At 39.4% G+C, this 20,059-nt stretch overlaps 1 protein-coding gene across 1 annotated transcript in view; it reads left to right on the top strand.

The window, feature by feature from the left end:
- LOC133443702 (protein phosphatase 1 regulatory subunit 3A-like) overlaps positions 1 to 14,990 on the top strand; it is a 16,394-nt gene extending 1,404 nt beyond the window's left edge. Inside the window, exons 2-4 of the mRNA XM_061720845.1 lie at positions 2,324 to 2,376; positions 2,488 to 2,585; positions 10,218 to 14,990. Coding sequence (XP_061576829.1) covers positions 2,324 to 2,376; positions 2,488 to 2,585; positions 10,218 to 12,773 — 2,707 coding nt within the window. The 3' untranslated portion in view covers positions 12,774 to 14,990. The remainder of the gene's footprint in view (positions 1 to 2,323; positions 2,377 to 2,487; positions 2,586 to 10,217) is intronic.
- The last annotated feature ends 5,069 nt before the right edge of the window (positions 14,991 to 20,059 follow it).

Genomic DNA, 20,059 nt, shown 5'->3' with positions numbered 1-20,059 from the left:
GGAAGGAAGGAAGGAAGGAAGGAAGGAAGGAAGGAAGGAAGGAAGGAAGGAAGGATGGATGGATGGATGGATGGATGGATGGAAGGAAGGAAGGAAGGAAGGAAGGAAGGAAGGAAGGAAGGAAGGAAGGAAGAAAAAAAGGAAGGAAGAAAAAAAGGAAGGAAGGTGGAAGGAAGGAAGGAAGGAAGGAAGAAAGAAAAAAAGGAAGGAAGAAAGAAAAAAAAGGAAGGAGGAAGGATCGAAGGAAGGAAGGAAGGAAGGAAGGATGGAAGGAAGGAAGGAAGGAAGGAAGGAAGGAAGGAAGGAAGGAAGGAAGGAAGGGTGGAAGGAAGGAAGGAAGGAAGGAAGGAAGGAAGGAAGGAAGGAAGGAAGGAAGGAAGGAAGGAAGGAAGGAAGGAAGGAAGGAAGGAAGGAAGAAAAAAAGGAAGGAAGAAAGAAAAAAAAGGAAGGAGGAAGGATCGAAGGAAGGAAGGAAGGAAGGAAGGATGGAAGGAAGGAAGGAAGGAAGGAAGGAAGGAAGGAAGGAAGGGTGGAAGGAATGAAGGAAGGAAGGAAGGAAGGAAGGAAGGAAGGAAAAAAGGAAGGAAGAAAAAAAGGAAGGAAGGAAGGAAGGAAGGAAGGAAGGAAGAAAAAAAGGAAGGAAGAAAGAAAAAAAAGGAAGGAGGAAGGATCGAAGGAAGGAAGGAAGGATGGAAGGAAGGAAGGAAGGAAGGAAGGAAGGAAGGAAGGAAGGAAGGAAGGAAGGAAGGAAGGAAGGAAGGAAGGAAGGAAGGAAGGAAGGATGGAAGGATGGAAGGAAGAAAAAAAGTAAGGAAGAAAAAAGGAAGGAAGAAAAAAAGGAAGGAGAAAGAAAGAAAGAAAGAAAGAAAGAAAGAAAGAAAGAAAGAAAGAAAGAAAGAAAGAAAGAAAGAAAGAACAATAAATTCCCATTGGTGTAGTTTAGTAGTATTTAGTATCTTTTAGAGCAGTGTTTTGGCTCCAAAGACTGAATGTGGTGATAGATTTATAGTTACAAAAGTGGAGTTGAATTGTTTTTTTTTTATCGTCATTTTTATCGTTTTCGGGATAAATGCCAGAAATTATTGTGATAATTTTTTTATTCCATACCACCCTTCCTTAATTACATATTACTAGTTACTTTTTTAAAAAGTAATCCCTTACACTACTTAGTTACTGGTTGCTGAAAGTAACTAGTTACATTACTAGCTAAATTACTTTTGGATTACTCCGCAATATCACCTGAGCTGCACCATAACTAACTCGATTGCCAATGAACAACATATACAGGACTGTCTCAGAAAATTAGAATATTGTGATTTTCTGTAATGCAATTACAAAAACAAAAATGTCATACATTGTGGATTCATTACAAATCAACTGAAATATTGCAAGCCTTTTATTATTTTAATATTGCTGATCATGGCTTACAGCTTAAGAAAACTCAAATATCCTATCTCAAAAAATTAAAATATTCTGGGAATCTTAATCTTAAACTGTAAACCATGATCAGCACAAATGTGTATTCGTAAAATCACGTAAAATCACGTCAAGTCAGACAAGTGTTGCGCAACGCGTGAAGACGCATGAAAGGCAAGTTTGATTTTCTTTTCTGTTCTCCATGTTCTACATGTAGCTGAAAAGCTTAAAGTAACTAAAGTAACGTAATGTTTTTTGTCTTAGAGTAACTATAATGTGATTGCCCAAATTACAACTATAATAATAATAATAATAATAATTCATTTTATTTAACGGCGCCTTTCATGTCACCCAAGGTCACCTTACAGAATAAAAACAAAACAATACAATAAAGGAAATACAATAATAATAAAGTAGAAATTATAATACATACACACATACACAATACATACAATCAAGGAGCAACAGTACAGATAACAGAACAGTATGGTGGGAGGTAGTGTGTGGTGACCGGTCAAAGTGAATGGGCAAGTTTAAACAGGTGAGTCTTGAGTTGTGTTTTGAATGTGGTGATGGAGTCTATTTGTCTTATGTATGGGGGGAGGGAGTTCCAGAGTCTGAGTGCCGTACAACTGAAAGCTCGGGCACCCATGCTGCTAAGGTGTGAGGTGGGAGTGAAAAGAAGTCCAGCAGAGGTTGAGCGGTTGAACAACTGTAATGCGATACATTACAGCGTTACTGGCGAATGTAATCTCGTTACAGTAACGCGTTACTTTGTACACCCAACACTGCGAATGACAGTCAAGTATGAAAGATAAATACATCTTTTTCTCTGATTATTACGTGTTTTTTAAAACCCTTTTCATGATTATCACCTCTAACGTATCTGAACCTGATTGATTCACAGCCAGAACTTCTCCACTGCTGACGACGCTTCATCGCAGGATAATATGTCAACAGGTGAATCTTTATGTTGCTGAAGTGGAAGTTTGAGAAAAAACATCAAATTGTGAACAATTTACCAAATATCTTTATTTTAGCAGCATAATTAAATAGTGTCCTCTTCTGCAGATGAGTCTAACGTGGGACTGGAAGTGGATACGAGGAAAGCTCAGCAAAGCTCTGCCGGTCAGCCAGAAGCATCGGAGCAACGGCAGCAGAAATCCCTGGTGAGTTTTCCTCAACCACGGCCGTGAGTTTGGGATTAAAACCCAAGGGTATTCATGTTCATTATGATCATATGCTATTTTATATCACACACACGCTTTCTTTTACAGTCCAGTTTAACTTCAATTAATGGGTAAATATCAGGTAATTATTTCTGTACTGAATGAGGAAGTAGCAGGTAATATTATGGAAACAACACACGCTTTCTTTTACAGTCCAGTTTCACTTGAATTACTGAGTAAAAGCCAGGTAAAAATTTCTGTACTTATTGGGTAAATACATAGGAAATAGAATTATTGGGCAAGTAACTACAAGGTAAGTACCTGCCAATTGCCAGGTAAAACATGGTAACTATCAGGTTAATTACAAGGTCAATAGAGTCATTTACACCCCTCGGGGGTACATGCACCAATCCACTGATAAAATACATGAATCAATAATGAATGGGTAAATACCCGGTAGTTATCCATGAAATGTATAGTAAATACAAGGTAACTACATGGTCATTGAAGTGTAATTAGCTGATAACTACCTCAAATATAGGTTATAATTTCCTTGTAGTTTGCAGAAAAATACTTAGTACTTACTTAGAAATAATTCATGTAATTTCAGAGTAATTACATGGTAAATTGACTGGTAGTTACCAATATTAACCTAGTAAATACCTGTAATTTCCCTCATAGTTCGCATCTAATGTCTTTGTAATTACCTAGTAATGTTTAGATGATTTAGATGTTTAGATCACGGGTCGGCAACCCGCGGCTCTAGAGCCGCATGCGGCTCTTTAGCGCTGCCCTAGTGGCTCCTGGAACTTTTTCAAAAATGTTTGATCCTTTTTTTCTCTCTTTTTTTTCCTTTTTCCTTTCCTTTTTAATCTCGACATTTCGACTTTTTTCACGAAATTCTGACTATTTCCTCGACATTTCGAGTTGTTCTCAACATTTTGACTTTTTTCTCGAAATTTTGACTTTTTTCTCGACATTTCAACTTTTTTCGCGACATTTCGACTTTTTTCTCAAGATTGTACTTCAGCATTAATTTTGACATTTCGAATGTTTTTCTTGAAATTTTGACTTTTTTCTCGACATTTCGACTTTTTTCTCAACATTTCAACTTTTTTCTCGACATTTCGACTTTTTTTCTCGTCATTTCGACTTTTTTCTTGACATTTCGCCTTTCACCCTTTGCCTTCATTCTAAGACAAGACTTTTGATTTTTTGCGACTCCAGACATATTTGTTTTTTGTGTTTTTGGTCCAATATGGCTCTTTCAACATTTTGGGTTGCCGACCCCTGGTTTAGATGTTTACAAGAAAATACTTAATAATTACCTAGTACTTACTGGGTAAATTACCCCGTAGTTACCATGTAATTACCTTGTAAATACAAGGTACTACTAGGTAATTACAGTGTAATTACCATGGTATTACCTGGTTATTACTGTACTGTAAAAGAAAGGGTTACCGAAAAATGGGCTTGTAAAAGATTTGGGATCACAAATAACGGATTCAGATTTGCAGACGAAACTCTCAGAAATGCAAAAACAAAACTTTCGTGTCCCGATCTTTGGATTATTCTCTACTTCGTTAAATTTTGAACCCATTAGCCACATCTAGCATGATAATCTCTTACCATCAACAAAGTCCCAAAGTCTTCAAATGACCACTAAGGTTTGGCTCCAAAAGCAAGTCAATCGTTATTGAACCTGGTGCACGATATGACCTCATCAAATAAAATTATGTAAAGCAAAATATTTAATCATATTTAGGATAAAAGTTCATAGAAAGACAGCTGTATCGTTCTGTGGTGTCAAACAGTTAATTGCCACTTTGGCTAATTATTATTAATTGTATAAACAGACCAGTGGAACAACGCTGGGAGAGTCCAGGGATGAAGTTCAGCTGAGCAGAGCTGCAGAAATGTTCAGCTCTGACAAAAACCCTGCTAGCTAGGGCTAATTGGACGACAGCTGGTTAAACAACCTCTAGCTCATTAACCTTTAGCTCATTGACCAACCTTTCGGGTTGGCCTGAACTCTTCCAAGTTGACTCATGGCAATTTTCCACTAGTAGCTACTCGGCTCTACTCATCTCAGCTCGACCCAACTCAGCCTAGTTTCCTTTTCCATAACAATTCAGCACCAGGAGCAAAAGTAGGAGGTTGGAGAGAAGCTGCTGTGACGTATATTGTGTGATCTAACGGAGAAGACAACAACACTAAAGATGTAGAACCTGGAGGAGATGATAGATGTGCTGCTGGGTCTGTGGTTTGTGTTCGATATCAAGTTAAAAAATGAGAGTGAGAGAAGCTTCAAGCGGCAACGCTTTTTTAATTTTTTTGTTCGTCTCGGTGCTGCTGAAAAGTCAGCTGGAGCCGCGAGCAGCTATGAAGTGACAGAGCTCCTGGTAGATCTGGTCGTTCCTTATCGCCCGTCCATATCCCTTTTTAATTCTCTCCTCAGCACCAGGTTAATGAACATCTGCACCTCAGAGTTGAATCACCAAACAGACTTTTGCTGGTTGAATAAAATGAACAAGAAGCTCCGTCAGAGTCTCTTTCTCTGATGTCACATCCTGACTCAGACGTCTGACTCCAACCCCCCGACCAATCGCTGGCATGTAGTGTGATGATGTCAGATACAGCCGACTCAGCAGCTTAGAACCTCGGCAGAAAAGTTACAGAAAAGTATCTACTCGGCACGTTAGACCCCTAGTGGGAAAGAACCAAACCGAGTGGAGGCGAGCCGAGCCAGGTTGAGCTGAGTAGGTACTAGTCGAGAAGTGCCATAACTGGTCTGCTAGCCAACAGTCGACAGGTCACCCTTCACCCAGACGTCTGCAGGGTCCGGAGCTCTGCAGGGTCCAAACAACCAGTCTTGATTGAGGCTGCGGCGTAGAGTCGACCCCTCAGCCGGCCTGGCTAAGGAAGGTCCGGGTGCCGTCCTGTTTTCACTTCCAAGGCCAATATTTTATTTATAGTTTTTAACATTTTACCCAAGGAACAAACCACAACATGAAAGCAAACAACAAAAATCAAAATAGGAAGAAGAAAAAACGAAAAAAAAATTAATAACAAAATAAAAATAACCAAATAAAAAGGGGGCTGCCAGACAAGTGACCACAGAGAAAACACACAACCAAACAGGTCTATTGCGAGTGGAAAAGAGTTAGATATCATGTCCCGCACTGAGCCAGAAAAGGACCCCAGACTCTCTCAAATCTCTTTGGCCTGTCCGAGCCATGCAAGCGCAGTCTCTCCATCTGAATAGCTGACAGCATTTCAGTGAGCCATTGGGTATAGGTGGGTGGGGTGGCAGACTTCCAGTTCAATAAAATGCACTTTTTAGCCACGACCATCCCAAGTTGCAGAGCAAGCTGTGTTTCCTGTGGTAGAACAGACGTCTCAGTGGAGCATCCAAAGATGGCCAGTTCCTGGTTGGGCTGAATGAGTCCAGAGTAAGCCTTTGACAGCAGGTCAAATATGGCTAACCAAAAATTGTACAATTTAGGACAAAACCAAAACAGATGCGCTAGTGAACCCTCGGCAACATGACACTTATCACACATAGGAGACACAGATGGGAAAATATGATTTAGTTTTGTTTTGGAGTAATGCAATCTGTGAAGTACTTTATACTGAATTAACCTGTAGCGTGAGTTAATAGAACAACAGTGTATCTGAGACAGTGCTTCCTCCCAAAGTTCTGCTGATATTTCAGAGTTTAAATCTTTGGCCCAAGCTTCCCTGATAAAATCGGAAGAGACCGGATTAGTAAAGCAACTTACAAATTTGGACATCAACTTTTTGGAGTCCGGGGGGAGAAGAAGGGTCTCAAGGAAGGGATGGGTGATGGGAGTAGCAATAAAGTGTGTCCAGTTCTCCTTGATATAGTTTCTAACTTGGAGATAGCGGACACAAAAACATAATTAATGTTCATTTTTTCAATTAAAGATTTGTAACGAATCACTTTACTCTTTTGCTGCTAGTACGTACGGGTCGGGGGGCCCGGCTGGTCTTAGACACAAGTAGGGGGGAAACAAGGAAAAAAGGTTGGGAACCACTGCTGTAGAGGACAGATTGGATCAGAATGAACGTTGAATTAGGTACAATCAGATCGGTTGCACTCTGTTGCTCAGCGTGCTCATCCTGCCCATCAATTCTGTTTCGGATTAACCGGAACGGTTAGATAATGTCACCCAACAAAATAGGCTTCAAAAAGTCCTCTTTAGAGAACCCGAAGCTGATATCCCCGAAGGCTTGTCCACTTCTTCATATTAGGTCTGCAGTTTAGTTTTTTATTTAGCTTCATTTGTTGTTTTGTTTCTACATCACTTTCCCTGGTGAGTGACGTCCTGTTGTCTCTCATTTCTCCCCTGCTGGTCCGTTGTCATTTAACTCTTTGTCCTGCCGCTCCTCACGTTGAGTCCCCATTTCCCACCAGTTTATGCATTTGTGGAGTTTATTTAGTGGATATCCTGGTATTGCAGCACTATAGGTTGCAACATTTTACTGCACTTAGCAACAAGAAAAATGGTGTTCATGTGTAAAACTTGACTGGATTTAGTGTACAAATGTATTTTACTTGCTATAAATCATTATTTAATTGCATTTTTTTGAATGATTAGTAGATGTATTAGGTAGCTGTTACTTAATGCTTATTCACTCTAAATAAACAGCATTAGTAAATGATTACTAGGGGCATTATTAACGTGTTACTTATATATTAACTAATGTATTAATTAATACTAAGTAATGCATACATAAGGATAAATAAATACATAATGTTTATTAATGCTTACTAATGTATTAATTAACATTAATGACATTAATGACATTAATTAACTGTTTATTAATGCATTAACTAATATGCTAATTCATGTTAAGTAATACATAATAATGGTTATTTAACTATTATTAAACTGTTAATTAATGCTTAATAATGCATTAACTAACGTTAATTAAGGGACCCTTATTGTAAAGTGTTACCTATCCTGGTATTGCAGCACTATAGGTTGCAACATTTTACTGCACTTAGCAACAAGAAAAATGTATTTTACTTGCTATAAATCATTATTTACAGTATTTTCTGGAATATAAGCCGCACCTGCATACAAGCCGCACCTATTTAAAAAAAATATATATGCAAGCCGCATATATTTATGTTGTTAGATTAGATATTTACTACATGTACAGAAGGATTTTGAACTGTAAATGATGTACATGTTTGTACCTAAATAGATCCTTTCCTAACAGTGTCTTTTAACACGGCAGCAACTTTGCTGATTAAAACGGGACAGAACCAAGAGAAAATAACCGGTATTTATTTATCTATTTATCTGTTTGAAATCTGCTTCTACTTCTATCTGCTAAAGAAGAAGTAGCGTATTCTTCTTTGCATTTATTTTGTCTTAGTTTTGATTCTAATTATGTTTAGAGCGCCCCGAGCGTGGGAAGAAAAATCCACAGAATAGCTGCACCTTTGTATAAGCTGCATGGTTGAAAACCAATGAAAAAAGTAGCGGCTTATAGTCATTTTGTAATGTCTCAAGAAATGTTTTTGAAAGTCTTTCTAAATAACTGGATAATATTGGTGCTCATATTTCAAATTCATCCACAAACTGTTGGTGTTTAAAGCTATTCTGAAACTTGCCCGGACAGGTTGAACAAGTTATAAGTCTTGAGAGGAAGACACATGAGGAACCGAAAATGTGACGCGAACCCCGCTGCACTTTCCTCAAGAATGTCACATGATTGGAGCTTAAGCGTCTCCGGTGTAACATAATGCAGTCTGCGTGTTCGCTGCTCGCCTGCTGTTTGCACTTCCTCACCCGCTCAGATTCTGCTGCACCTGTTGCCAAGCGAGCCGTCCTGACGTCTCATTGTGTCACATGCAGCTTTAAATGTCACAAATCGCTTCTCTTATCACACCGTGACTGTTGTGTGACCACGCCGAATAATAAAATAATTGATTGATCGATTGAAATCTTTATTTCGAGCATACATAAAAAAAAACAATTACAGGACTGTCTCAGAAAATTAGAATATTGTGATAAAGTTCTTTATTTTCTGTAATGCAATTAAAAAAACAAAAATGTCATACATTCTGGATTCATTACAAATCAACTGAAATATTGCAAGCTTTTTTTTATTTTAATATTGCTGATTATGGTTTACAGTTTAAGATTAAGATTTGCAGAATATTCTAATTTTTGAGATAGGATATTTGAGTTTTCTTAAGCTGTAAGCCATGATCAGCAATATTAAAATAATAAAAGGCTTGCAATATTTCAGTTGATTTGTAATGAATCCAGAATGTATGACATTTTTGTTTTTGCAATTGCATTACAGAAAATCACAATATTCTAATTTTCTGAGACAGTCCTGTACACAAAACAACAAAAAAAAGAATATTTATAAACAGTCATTAAACAAAATCAAAGGGAAATAAACCTTTATGCCCGAAAAGGAGTAGGAGGAAGTAAAAAACTTATGAGGTCCTACCCCTTGTTTCTATTTCAATTTTGCTTGAAAATAAAAATATGAAAAAGAATATAACAGCAAGCTTTAATACTTTATCAAAAAAATTATACCTGTTATTACCTTATAAAAATAGTACAGCACTTCATTGCAATATTATACCTCAGCATTATAAATATACTTGAGCATTATGAATATTAGTTTAGTTTAGTTTAGTTTATTTATTTAGCAATATGAAAAACAATGAAATAACATGCAAGGAAAGGAAGAAGCCTGGTGGCTTCTATAGAATCCTTTCCATATATGAATAAAAAACAAAACAAAAGCTACACAAGGGGGAGTGAAAAAAAACAAAAAAACACAAGAAAATGTAACTCAGATCAAATAATGAACACTACAAAGATGAAACAATAAGAAAGTTCTTTAAATGTTTTTTGAATATTGGCAAGGATGGTGATGATTTAAGAGATGTATTGAGTGAATTCCACAAGTGGGGGCCTCTGAAAGTGATGAAAGATTGATGTTTCCATGTTCTACAAAACGGTAAATTAAAATCATCTTTGTGCCTTGTGGCATAAGAATGAATATCGGAATTGACAAAAAAGAAATTATGAAAAAAAGAAGGAAGATCTTGTATATAATTTTTAAATTTGAACATAAATAAATATGTTTTAAAAATGTTAATTTTATTGACTGATAATAATGAATAATTAATGAAAAGGGGAGCAGACGCTCATATTTGTTTGCATGTGATATCATTCTGAGAAACCTTTTTTGAATTATCAGTAATTTATTAATATATGTTGGATGTGTCGAAGCCCAAACAATGTTGCAGTAATTAAGATGAGGGAAGATTAAACTAGAATAGAGAGTTAAATGAGAGGAAGGAAGAACAAAAGGACAAACTTTTCTCAAAATACCAAACATCTTCATAGATTTCATGCATACAGTGACACCCAAGAATTTGGTATGAGTAACCTGGCAAATTTCAGAGCTATTGATTAGAATTCTAGGTTTTTCTTTGGGAAATGTTTTGTTTTTGTTACTAAAAATCATGAAGTTGCATTTTTTAATATTTTTTTAATTTTTTATTATACCTGAGCTTCATGAATAAACGACATACCAGAGCAATAATCTCTCCCTGTTGTTGACGGGCAGGTGGAGGAGAAGCAGAACAGCAGCCGAAGACGGCGCAGGAAAGCTGCACGGATCTCCAAAGTGAAGGATCACTTTGCTCAGAGAGATGGAGGAGAAAATGACGCAGGCAGAAATGAAACGCCCGCAGAAATAAAACAGCCGACTCAGGAGGGAAAACCAGGGGAGGAACATGCACATGACGACACGTGTAGCACGGAGCCCGAGACATCTGAGCCGGTCGGATTAGTGGAAGTTCAAATCCAAGACATGCCGCTCCATTCAGCTGATCGCTCTGCAGAAAAGCAAAACATCACATCACCTGTGGCACGGAGTGAGGATGAGAATCCAGACGTGAGTTATGAAAGCAGCGAGCGCTCGGAGGCGGCGGGGGCCGAAGGCCCGGCCGGCCAGACCGGCAGCTTCACATTCGGGACGGTGGTGGCGCCGCTGTACCGTCAGGTGTCTGGGAAACTGGGAGGGGAGAGTCCCAACGCCCGTGACGAGGAAAACCCTCATCCCTCTGAGAGGAGACGGGCCGGACGCCGTGTTTCAGCCGACACCGGAAGAAAAAGTAACGACGTCCAGAGCGATAAGACCTCCGATCGGGAATTAAACCACAAACATCTGGAGGTCACGCTGGACAATCCCTCCTCTGAGGAAGAAGAGACGAGCGTGGCGATGAATAACGTTCTGGATCCTGCAGGTTTTAATTCACCTCAAAGTCCTCGAGCTCTTCCAGGACGTCTCAACAGAGAAGATGTTTCATCACATACAGATTGGTTAAATCCACAAGTAACCGACGACGGTCTTCACCTGCAGGGAAACGCATGGAAGGAAGATCTGACCTTTGACCCCCCCGGCCAAACCACAGCTAAATCTCAACCACAGACTGTAACTAACAATGATGAGAATCATGCACAGAGTGGAATTCAAGCTGTCGTCAAACCTTCTCTGACTGTGTCGGAGCATTTTAGCGACAGCGGGGAAGAGGTGAACCCAGACCGGGACCGCGGTGAGACTGAGACCGCGTTAGAAAACAGCACAAAGGAGGAGGAGGAGACGCTGCTGGAGGTGACGGACGAGCTGAATCAAAGCGATGATCCAGCTACAAACAGTAATGATGTCGTAATGCCTGAATACTCTCCGGAAACTCAGGAAACCTGTGACGTAGGAGGTGAAATTCAGATCGGCCGTGAAGAATCTGAAGCTGTGACGAGAAAACGACATCCTGCTGACGCGTCGGAGGAGATGGAGCACCATGAGGTGGAAGCTGGTGTCTCAAAGGAGGATGAGGATCTCTATTTAGCAGACATTAACGAGGTGAAAAACTGGGAAATGATGGTTGAGGAAGAGGAAAATGATGTATTAACAAATAAAGAGGAGCCTGAGATTATAAATTCAAATGGAGCAGCGTCAGGGGAAGAAAACGAAGAAGAAGAAACCGTAGAGGATGTTGAGGAGGACATGATAGCTGCAGATGTGAAACATGAAGAGGTGGACAATGATGTGGCGTTGGAGGACAAGGATTGGACAAGGGAGGACGAAAGTGAAGAGACAGAAGCTCCAAAAGTCATGAAGCCTGAAGTCATAAAGGTGGAAAATACAGATGGAGCAGAAGACAGAGTTGTAGAGAAGACGGAGGGACCAGGGGAGGCAGAGTCGTTTATGGAGATACAAATCACCGGTGTTGAAGAGGAGGGGAGGATGGAAGAGGAGGAAAAAATGAGAGTAAATCTGAACTCTGGTGTAGAGCGACAGAGCCAGGCGAAGGCGAAGGACGGAGAGGAGCAGAATTCAGATCAGACGGAGGGAAAGCGTGACGATGAGGCGGATGAGGGTGATGATATCGTGGTTGGGGACTCGTGCGTGGCCGTCGAGGACAGAGAAGACCGAGCTGGGTCGTTTAAAGACGAGTCAGACGCTGCTCAAAGCGAGGTCGAAGGCAGTTCGTCGGCCCCAGATCGGTACACGGAGGACGGTTTCCAGAGCTCGGAGGGCGTCGCGACGAACGAACCCGAGGGCGACCTCCCGGGACACGACAGCTCCTCGGCCGAGTCCGACTCGGACGACGAGGTGGAGCTGTACATGCACTGCCTGAGGGCCGCCGGCACGTCCGCCCAAAAGGCGCGGAGCAGAGACGCAGCTTTCTCTGGGAGCAAACGGCCCTCCATAAGCAGAAGCAAGCCGCCGCCGGCATCCATGCCTCGTATCTCCGAGTCCCTGGATGAAGACCGGCCCTCGTGCAGCCCTCAGGAGACCCGCGAGGACGTGACGGCCGTCGCTGGAGCTGCTGCTGCTGGAGCCGCCGCTGCTGAAGCAGCCGCTGCTCCAGCAGTCCCTGCTGCGTCCAGCAGACCCTGCAGCCAAAACGCTGCATGGTGGAAAAACACTTTGTCCTGCAGCAATATTATGAAAACATTGTTATGCACCACTTTATTGGTGGTATTTTTAGCCGTGGCCTACCATTTTGATTTTCTTGCCTGTTTTGGGCTCTACTTGGCATCTGTGGTTTGGCTCTACTGTCAAGGAGAGAGACAACCAGTTAAAAACAACAACAAAGCAGCAACTGAGAAATAGCAGAGACGCATTTTATGGTTAAATTGTGAAACTCAATAAGAAAATGTGTTTAAATATGACTCACGTGAAAGGGCATTATCTTTCTGCTCAACGGTTTTATATACTGGGACATATTAAAACAGACTTAAGCCGGGCAGACACTGTGCGATTATCGGCTCGTTTTGAGACGATTTTTTGGATCGGGACAGATTTTGACCCAATCGTTTCTCGTGCCTCGTGCAGTATACTGTACGTGGGGTAACGACGAGAGATTAACACCTCACGACGAACTCCCGATCACAAATCGTGAGCTTGCAAGAAAATCAAGCGTGTTTGAAATCCTGGTCGCTCCTCGTGAAGGAATCGCACAGTTGAAGCAGCTACGACCCGATTTGCCTCATCCTTTCACAGAGAGCATGCGCAATCTCTGATGTCACGTCAAAAACTATTATTTGTAGTTTAAGTGTTGCAAATTCACATTACAAATCACGTTTTAATAGCAGAAAAAAACACTGCATTTACACGTACGGTGCGCGTCGCCGCGTACCCTACGCCGTAGGTCTGCGTTGGTGTAACGCGGAACCATAAATCAGCCTTTAGTGTTCTGAACTTCTCTGTTTCTCATTTTGCTGGGATGTCGGGTCCCTCCGCAGAGACACAACTTTTGCGGTGTGCGTTCATTGTTGTGTCTAAAAATGATGCGCAGTGCCCACCCAATCAGAAACGGTAGATATTTTGGGATTTTTTAAATATTTTTATTTATATTTATTTTTATGTATTTATTTTTTTTATATAAAAAATAAAATGATAAAAAAATAAAGGATCCCCATAACCTTTGATCGGGTGGGCAGGACGCACGTTTGGGTGGACACAGCCCACCCCTGCCCCAAAACCGGCCTCGAGTTCCAGTACACAGAGGTCCAACGTGAGGATTATGATCGTATAGTGTGAGCAGACGCATCAGAGCTTCGGGTCGCACAGTGTGAGACCATAAATCGTGGGCTGTGAACTTTTGAACTCAGTGATCTAGTTGTGCAGTGTGAGATGGGGCTGAATCAAACGATTTGAAATATCGCACAGTGTATGCCCGGCTTTACTAAGGGGGTTTATTATGAAGCGAGCTCTAAAAAGCTCGCTGATCAAGTCCAACAGGGTTGAAGTAAGCATGGAAACTGAATGAATGAAAGAATGAACAAGTTCTGATGTATAGTTTATTTATTTGTAGATTATCAGTAGAAGTAATCATCTTTGCCTCCATGGTTGTCATGGTAACATATGGCCCACGTTTTTACCTATACAGCTTCTTCGGGGTCATGTACTGCAGATCCGTCAGACCTCGTCTAGTCTAAAAATGAAGTAAACAGCAGGTACACAGAAACACAGAAACACAGAAACACAGAAACACGTGACGGTGACGCCAGAGGAGCCGAGCAACAGAACAGAACGACAGAACAGCCACTCGGGCCAAGCGGTGCACCGACTGCACCGAGGGCTAAAAACAAACCTGCAAGTCTGTACTACACACAGATACTTGAATACCTGAAATGCTACAACGCTGAGAAGCATCGCCACTGCCAGTAACTCGATTTGAAATGCAGAAGATAACTCTTGAGACCAAATCAAACCCATTTGCACAAGTTACTATCAAGTAACGGTGCGTACCAAGGAGATTCTCTGCTCCCAATGCTTTGAGTTCAGGCGTGAACCCCCTCGGCAAGATCATCACAAAGAGGCTACGTGTACAAGGAGAGCAATCAGACAGCTTCCTTACATGGATGACATCAATCTGTACGCCAAGACCAGGGTCGCCACCCGTCCCTTAAAATACGGAATTGTTCCGTAATTGGAAATTAAAAGTTGCGTTCCGTATTGAACCAATACAGACACATATTATGCTCTTATTTATTCATGTCATAATATACAGGTGAAGGTTGGAAAATGTGAATATATTGCAAAACATAATTCGTAGTAAATTCAACTTAGGTGAAACAAATATTTCCCACTACATTCAAAGTGAGATATTTCAAGCCTTTATTTGTTATAATTTTGGTGATCATGGCTCACAGTTTATGAAAACCCCAAATAAAAAATAAATTAGAATATTTTATGAAATTAATAAACAACTCCATCATCAAAAGTATAACAAATAAAGGTTTAACATATCTAACTTTGCATGTAATAAGACTAGGTAATATATAAGTTTCACCTTTTAAGTTGAATTATTGAAATAAATGAACTTTTACACCATATTCTAGTTGAATTATTGAAATAAATTAACCTTTACACCCTATTCTAGTGGAATTATTGAAATAAATTAACTTTTACACCATATTTTAGTTGAATTATTGAAATAAATTAACTTTTACACCATATTCTAGTTGAATTATTGAAATAAATTAACTTTTACACCATATTTTAGTTGAATTATTGAAATAAATTAACTTTTACACCATATTCTAGTTGAATTATTGAAATAAATTAACCTTTACACCCTATTCTTCACCTGTATGTATATTCTACATCTGGGCTGATGTGGACATACATACATAGGAGGCTATTTCAGTTGCTAGTATGGTTGTCTGTCTGTACAGTCATGCAAGTTCAATGCTATTAAAGCACTTTAAACTTTAAATCAAAGCATTTAGTTTTTTCAAATAAAATAAACACATTTTTATGCAGTTTAGAAGTTTTGGGGCTTTTTTTGGGCTGAAATCGGGGCGTCCCTTATTTCTATTTCTGAAAGGTGGCAACCCTAGCCAAGACTGAGCAAGACATCCACTTCCGTGTCTTAAATGCGTTCAATAAGACAAAGTGTTCCAATCTTGGAAGGGTTGGATTTCTAGAAAGGACCTTAGCATATCTGGGGGAGGTCGTAGATGTCAAGACAAGAATAAACACAGCGTATTCTTCAGGCAGGTAGCCAGAATAGTCCGAGCCAAGTTTATGTGGGAAGTCCAAAAGTCAAACTGGAAGATATTTCCCAGGGTGGAAGAGAGGGGGAGAGTTTTCTGAATTCAAGCGAATGAGCAGGCGATGGCTAAGACATACAGGACTGTCTCAGAAAATTAGAATATTGTGATAAAGTTCTTTATTTTCTGTAATGCAATTACAAAAACAAAAATGTCATACATTCTGGATTCATTACAAATCAACTGAAATATTGCAAGCCTTTTATTATTTTAATATTGCTGATTATGGCTTACAGTTTAAGATTAAGGCCACGTTTACACATAGCCGGGTATTTACAAAAACGGATATTTTCCCCTCTACGTTTTCAAAAATATCCTCGTTTACACGGACCCGCATGAAAACGATGTTAACGTCATGCCAGCCAATCAGAATCCTGGAAAAAACATCAACAAATGACACGTGTAACTTCCAGTTAAGGCTGATTTATGGTTCCGCGTTACACCAACGCAGAGCCGAAGGCGTATGGTACGCGGCGACGCACACCGTACGGCGTAAGCTCTGCGTTGATTTAACGCGGGACCATAATTCAGGCTTTACTTCCAAGACGGAACGAGAGTCTTTCGTTTGGAGTGACAGAGAAGTGGAGTTACTTTTAAGTGTGACTTTAGAATATAAAACAGGTAAAATACAAGAAAATATTGACGGTGGCCAAACTAATTGTAAACACAGGTCGCACTCATGACGCTGGTGAGTTTCTGGTGCATATGTGACGTTCTGAAGCTTAAATCTCCGTTTTCCTCTGTTTTCCTCTGTTTTCCTCTGTTTTCCTCCGTTTTCCTCCGTTTTCCTCTGTTTAGACGCAAACGTGAAAACTGAGTTTTTGAAAATCTCCACTTTGGCCAGAGTTTTCAGAAATGATCGTTTTTGGGGGCTTGGAGCTCCGTTTTCGTGTAAACGAACGGCCAAAACGCATGAAAACGCCTCCGTTTTTGCTACGTGTAAACAGGGCCTAAGATTCCCAGAATATTCAAATTTTTTGAGATAGGATATTTGAGTTTTCTTAAGCTGTAAGCCATGATCAGCAATATTAAAATAATAAAAGGCTTGCAATATTTCAGTTGATTTGTAATGAATCCAGAATGTATGACATTTTTGCATTACAGAAAATAAAGGACTTTATCACAATCTAAATTCTAATTTTCTGAGACAGTCCTGTAGAGATGGTTTGCACCTAAGGGTTGATAGATGGAGCGATCGGACGACAGAGCACTGACATCACTGCGTTATCAAGAGGACATCATGGAGATAATGATCCACGAAGGGGGAAAGGAAAGCATCAGAGGCGCCAGTGACACGTGGAGCCGCTAAACTTGGAGAGAGGCTCCAGCAGGTTCTGGGAAAGACAATGTTATGACTGCCAGTCATCCCTGGAGCACGGAGGGATTACATGTTCCAAACAATCAGATCCTTCCCAGTTACTGACATCAGATGGATCCAAACAAGTGACTCATTACGCCATGTCTCTATACACGCTGTCATTGTTAACTTAATTAATAAGATCATACACTACTGAATGATAATGGGCATTATACATAATCCATGATAGATATAAGAATACAGGGCTGTCTGAATATTGTGATTTTCTGTAATGCAATTACAAAAACAAAAATGTCATACATTCTGGATTCATTACAAATCAACTGAAATATTGCAAGCCTTTTATTATTTTAATATTGCTGATCATGGCTTACAGCTTAAGAAAACTCAAATATCCTATCTCAAAAAATTAGAATATTCTGGGAATCTTAATCTTAAACTGTAAACCATAATCAGCAATATTAAAATAATAAAAGGCTTGCAATATTTCAGTTGATTTGTAATGAATCCAGAATGTATGACATTTTTGTGTTTTTAATTGCATTACAGAAAATAAACAAATTTATCACAATATTCTAAGGAGTTTAGTTCCATGTGGGATGAGATGGAAAATGCATATAGAGATGCAATGATTCTTATAGGTGCTTCCCTTTTTTCAAATTCATACACATCTATTTTTTGCAAGAATGCAACACATTCCAGTAAAAGTTGCAACGCTGACCTGCAGAGAGGAAGGTTTTCCCCCGTTAGCGTCAGTGGTGGTGATGATACATATCAATTCAGTTCAGGTCAATTCAATTCATTGCAAAAATACCAGAGGTGTCAAAAGTATTCACATTCATTACTCAGGTAGAAGTATAGATACTAGAGTTTAAAAATACTCCTGTAGAAGTTGAAGTATCAACTCAAGTTTTTTACTCAAGTAAAAATATAAAAGTACTGGTTTCAAAACTACTTAAAGTATAAAAGTAAAAGTAATGTAAGGGGGAAAAAAGCCATTAAGGACAAAAGCCATTGAAAATGAATGTATCTTAGTATAATGCAAATATATTAAAGAAGCATATATGTGTACTATTGAGCATTAACATGTGTTTCAGAGAGCAGGAGATATGATGACTAGTTGCCTATAAGTATTGTAATGGTGCAAAAAGTCAAACTTCAGAGGCATGTTATCATTTATCCTAACCTTTATTGGAATGTACATCCAAGTTTAGTTGCAGGAATCTGAGGGAACGGATGTAAGAACCAGGGGTGCAGATCCGATGTCAGGATTGGGGGGGACACCAAGGTGATTTTAATTACGTGTTTATGACAGATAAGACTACACAAATACACCCATCCTAACAGGTATATGACAATCCATTGATCCACCAATTGATTATTGAAAAGGCTTCGTTGAAAACAGACGCATACGACCGGGAGGAGGCAGGAAAACAGCCACATGTTGGCTACGGGCAGGTATGAATGTAACCAGAACGTTGACAAAAAGTCATCGTCGAGCCCGTCAAAAATTTTAAAAATATTAACTCAGACTAAAAAAAAAAATGTATGGAGTAGCAATACTTTCATTCTGTACACCTCAAAACGCACCGTGGATGTATTATTTTTTTAGAAATATATTTTTAATAAATATTCTACATATTCAACCTTTAAGTCTGAAAATACATTTGTTCAATTTTGAATAATTTAGGGTATTTTTATTGGGGGGGACAATTCATGTTTTTCAGAAATTGGGGGGGACATGTCCCCCCCGTCCCCCCCGGGATGTGCACCCATGGTAAGAACAAAACTGGACAAGAACATCTGTGCCAAAACCACAACCAAATTCACTCTATCCGGATGGAGCAATTTAACTGGATAGTTTTTTTTAAAGGCCGGAATGAAATAGATTAACGAGGCTGTTTTTAAACTGTAAGAAGTAAAAAGTACAGATAATTGCGTGAAAATGTAAGGAGTAAAAGTAAAAAGTCGTCTGAAAAATAATTACTCCAGTGAAGTATAGATAACCAAAATTTCTACTTAATAAGGTAACAAAGTATTTGTACTTCGTTACTTGACACCTCTGAAAAACAGGTCATTGATCCCAGAAGGGGACATCAGATGAAGCACATGGGCAGATACAGGAAGTATAAACCGGTCTGCGCAGTCGTTAAAGAGATAAAAGTCAACCTAAATGTAAGAATCGTTGCATGTTTTTTGTTTGCTTGTTATTTTGGTTTGTTTTTTCTGTTGTATTTTTCATTCCTTCCAACGTCTTTAGTGTCATTTGGGGTTTTACAGAAAATGAGATGTCATTCAGCTAACCAGCCCTGAAGCGTATCCGTTCACTTATTGGGTGTGAAAATAAGAAAAATCATACTGCTTTGTGTTTTCATAATAATTGAGACAATAAACTGCACAAGTGATAAATATGGGGTTTTTTCCATTCTGTTTTTTTACATTAATGATGGTACAGAAACGGCTGCAGGCGACTTCTACCTGCAGTTATGAGCTGAAAACATTCAAATCATAAATGCAAAACCTGATCAAAGTTTCATTATTCTAAAATTCAGCATGCTGTACTTTTACTTTTAAAAGTACAGCATGTAACAATATATTTTTGATAGGAAGAATCAGACATGGGTCTGAATACTGGACTTTATTCATAATTTCCCTGTTATGAACTTAGTTTCACTGCAGCAGAATTACTTACAAATAAACAAACTTTTTTTTTACCGCTCAAACTTTGCAGGTCAGTATCGGATCGTTGATTCACAGAAAAAAGAAACGAATGTGAATGCTGTCGCTGCTTTATCAGACATCTGCGGCGAAACGCCGAAACTTTTGAAAGAACACAGAAACCAGAGTTTGTGTCTCTGGAATGTGGAAATGTTTTTTCTTTTCTTTTCTTTTTATCTCTGCCTACATTCTGATGAAATCGTATATCTTGTTATACCGGCTTATCAGTTTGAAAGTATGTTTGGCATCGAGACGACCAACAAGAATTGTTAAACAGTTTAGAGTGTTCTGGCTGCCAAGTC

Source organism: Cololabis saira, chromosome 5, assembly GCF_033807715.1.
Source record: "Cololabis saira isolate AMF1-May2022 chromosome 5, fColSai1.1, whole genome shotgun sequence".
NCBI lineage: Eukaryota > Metazoa > Chordata > Actinopteri > Beloniformes > Belonidae > Cololabis > Cololabis saira.
The sequence above is the reverse complement of the archived record's forward strand: the minus strand, read 5'-3'. Positions and strand labels throughout refer to the sequence as shown.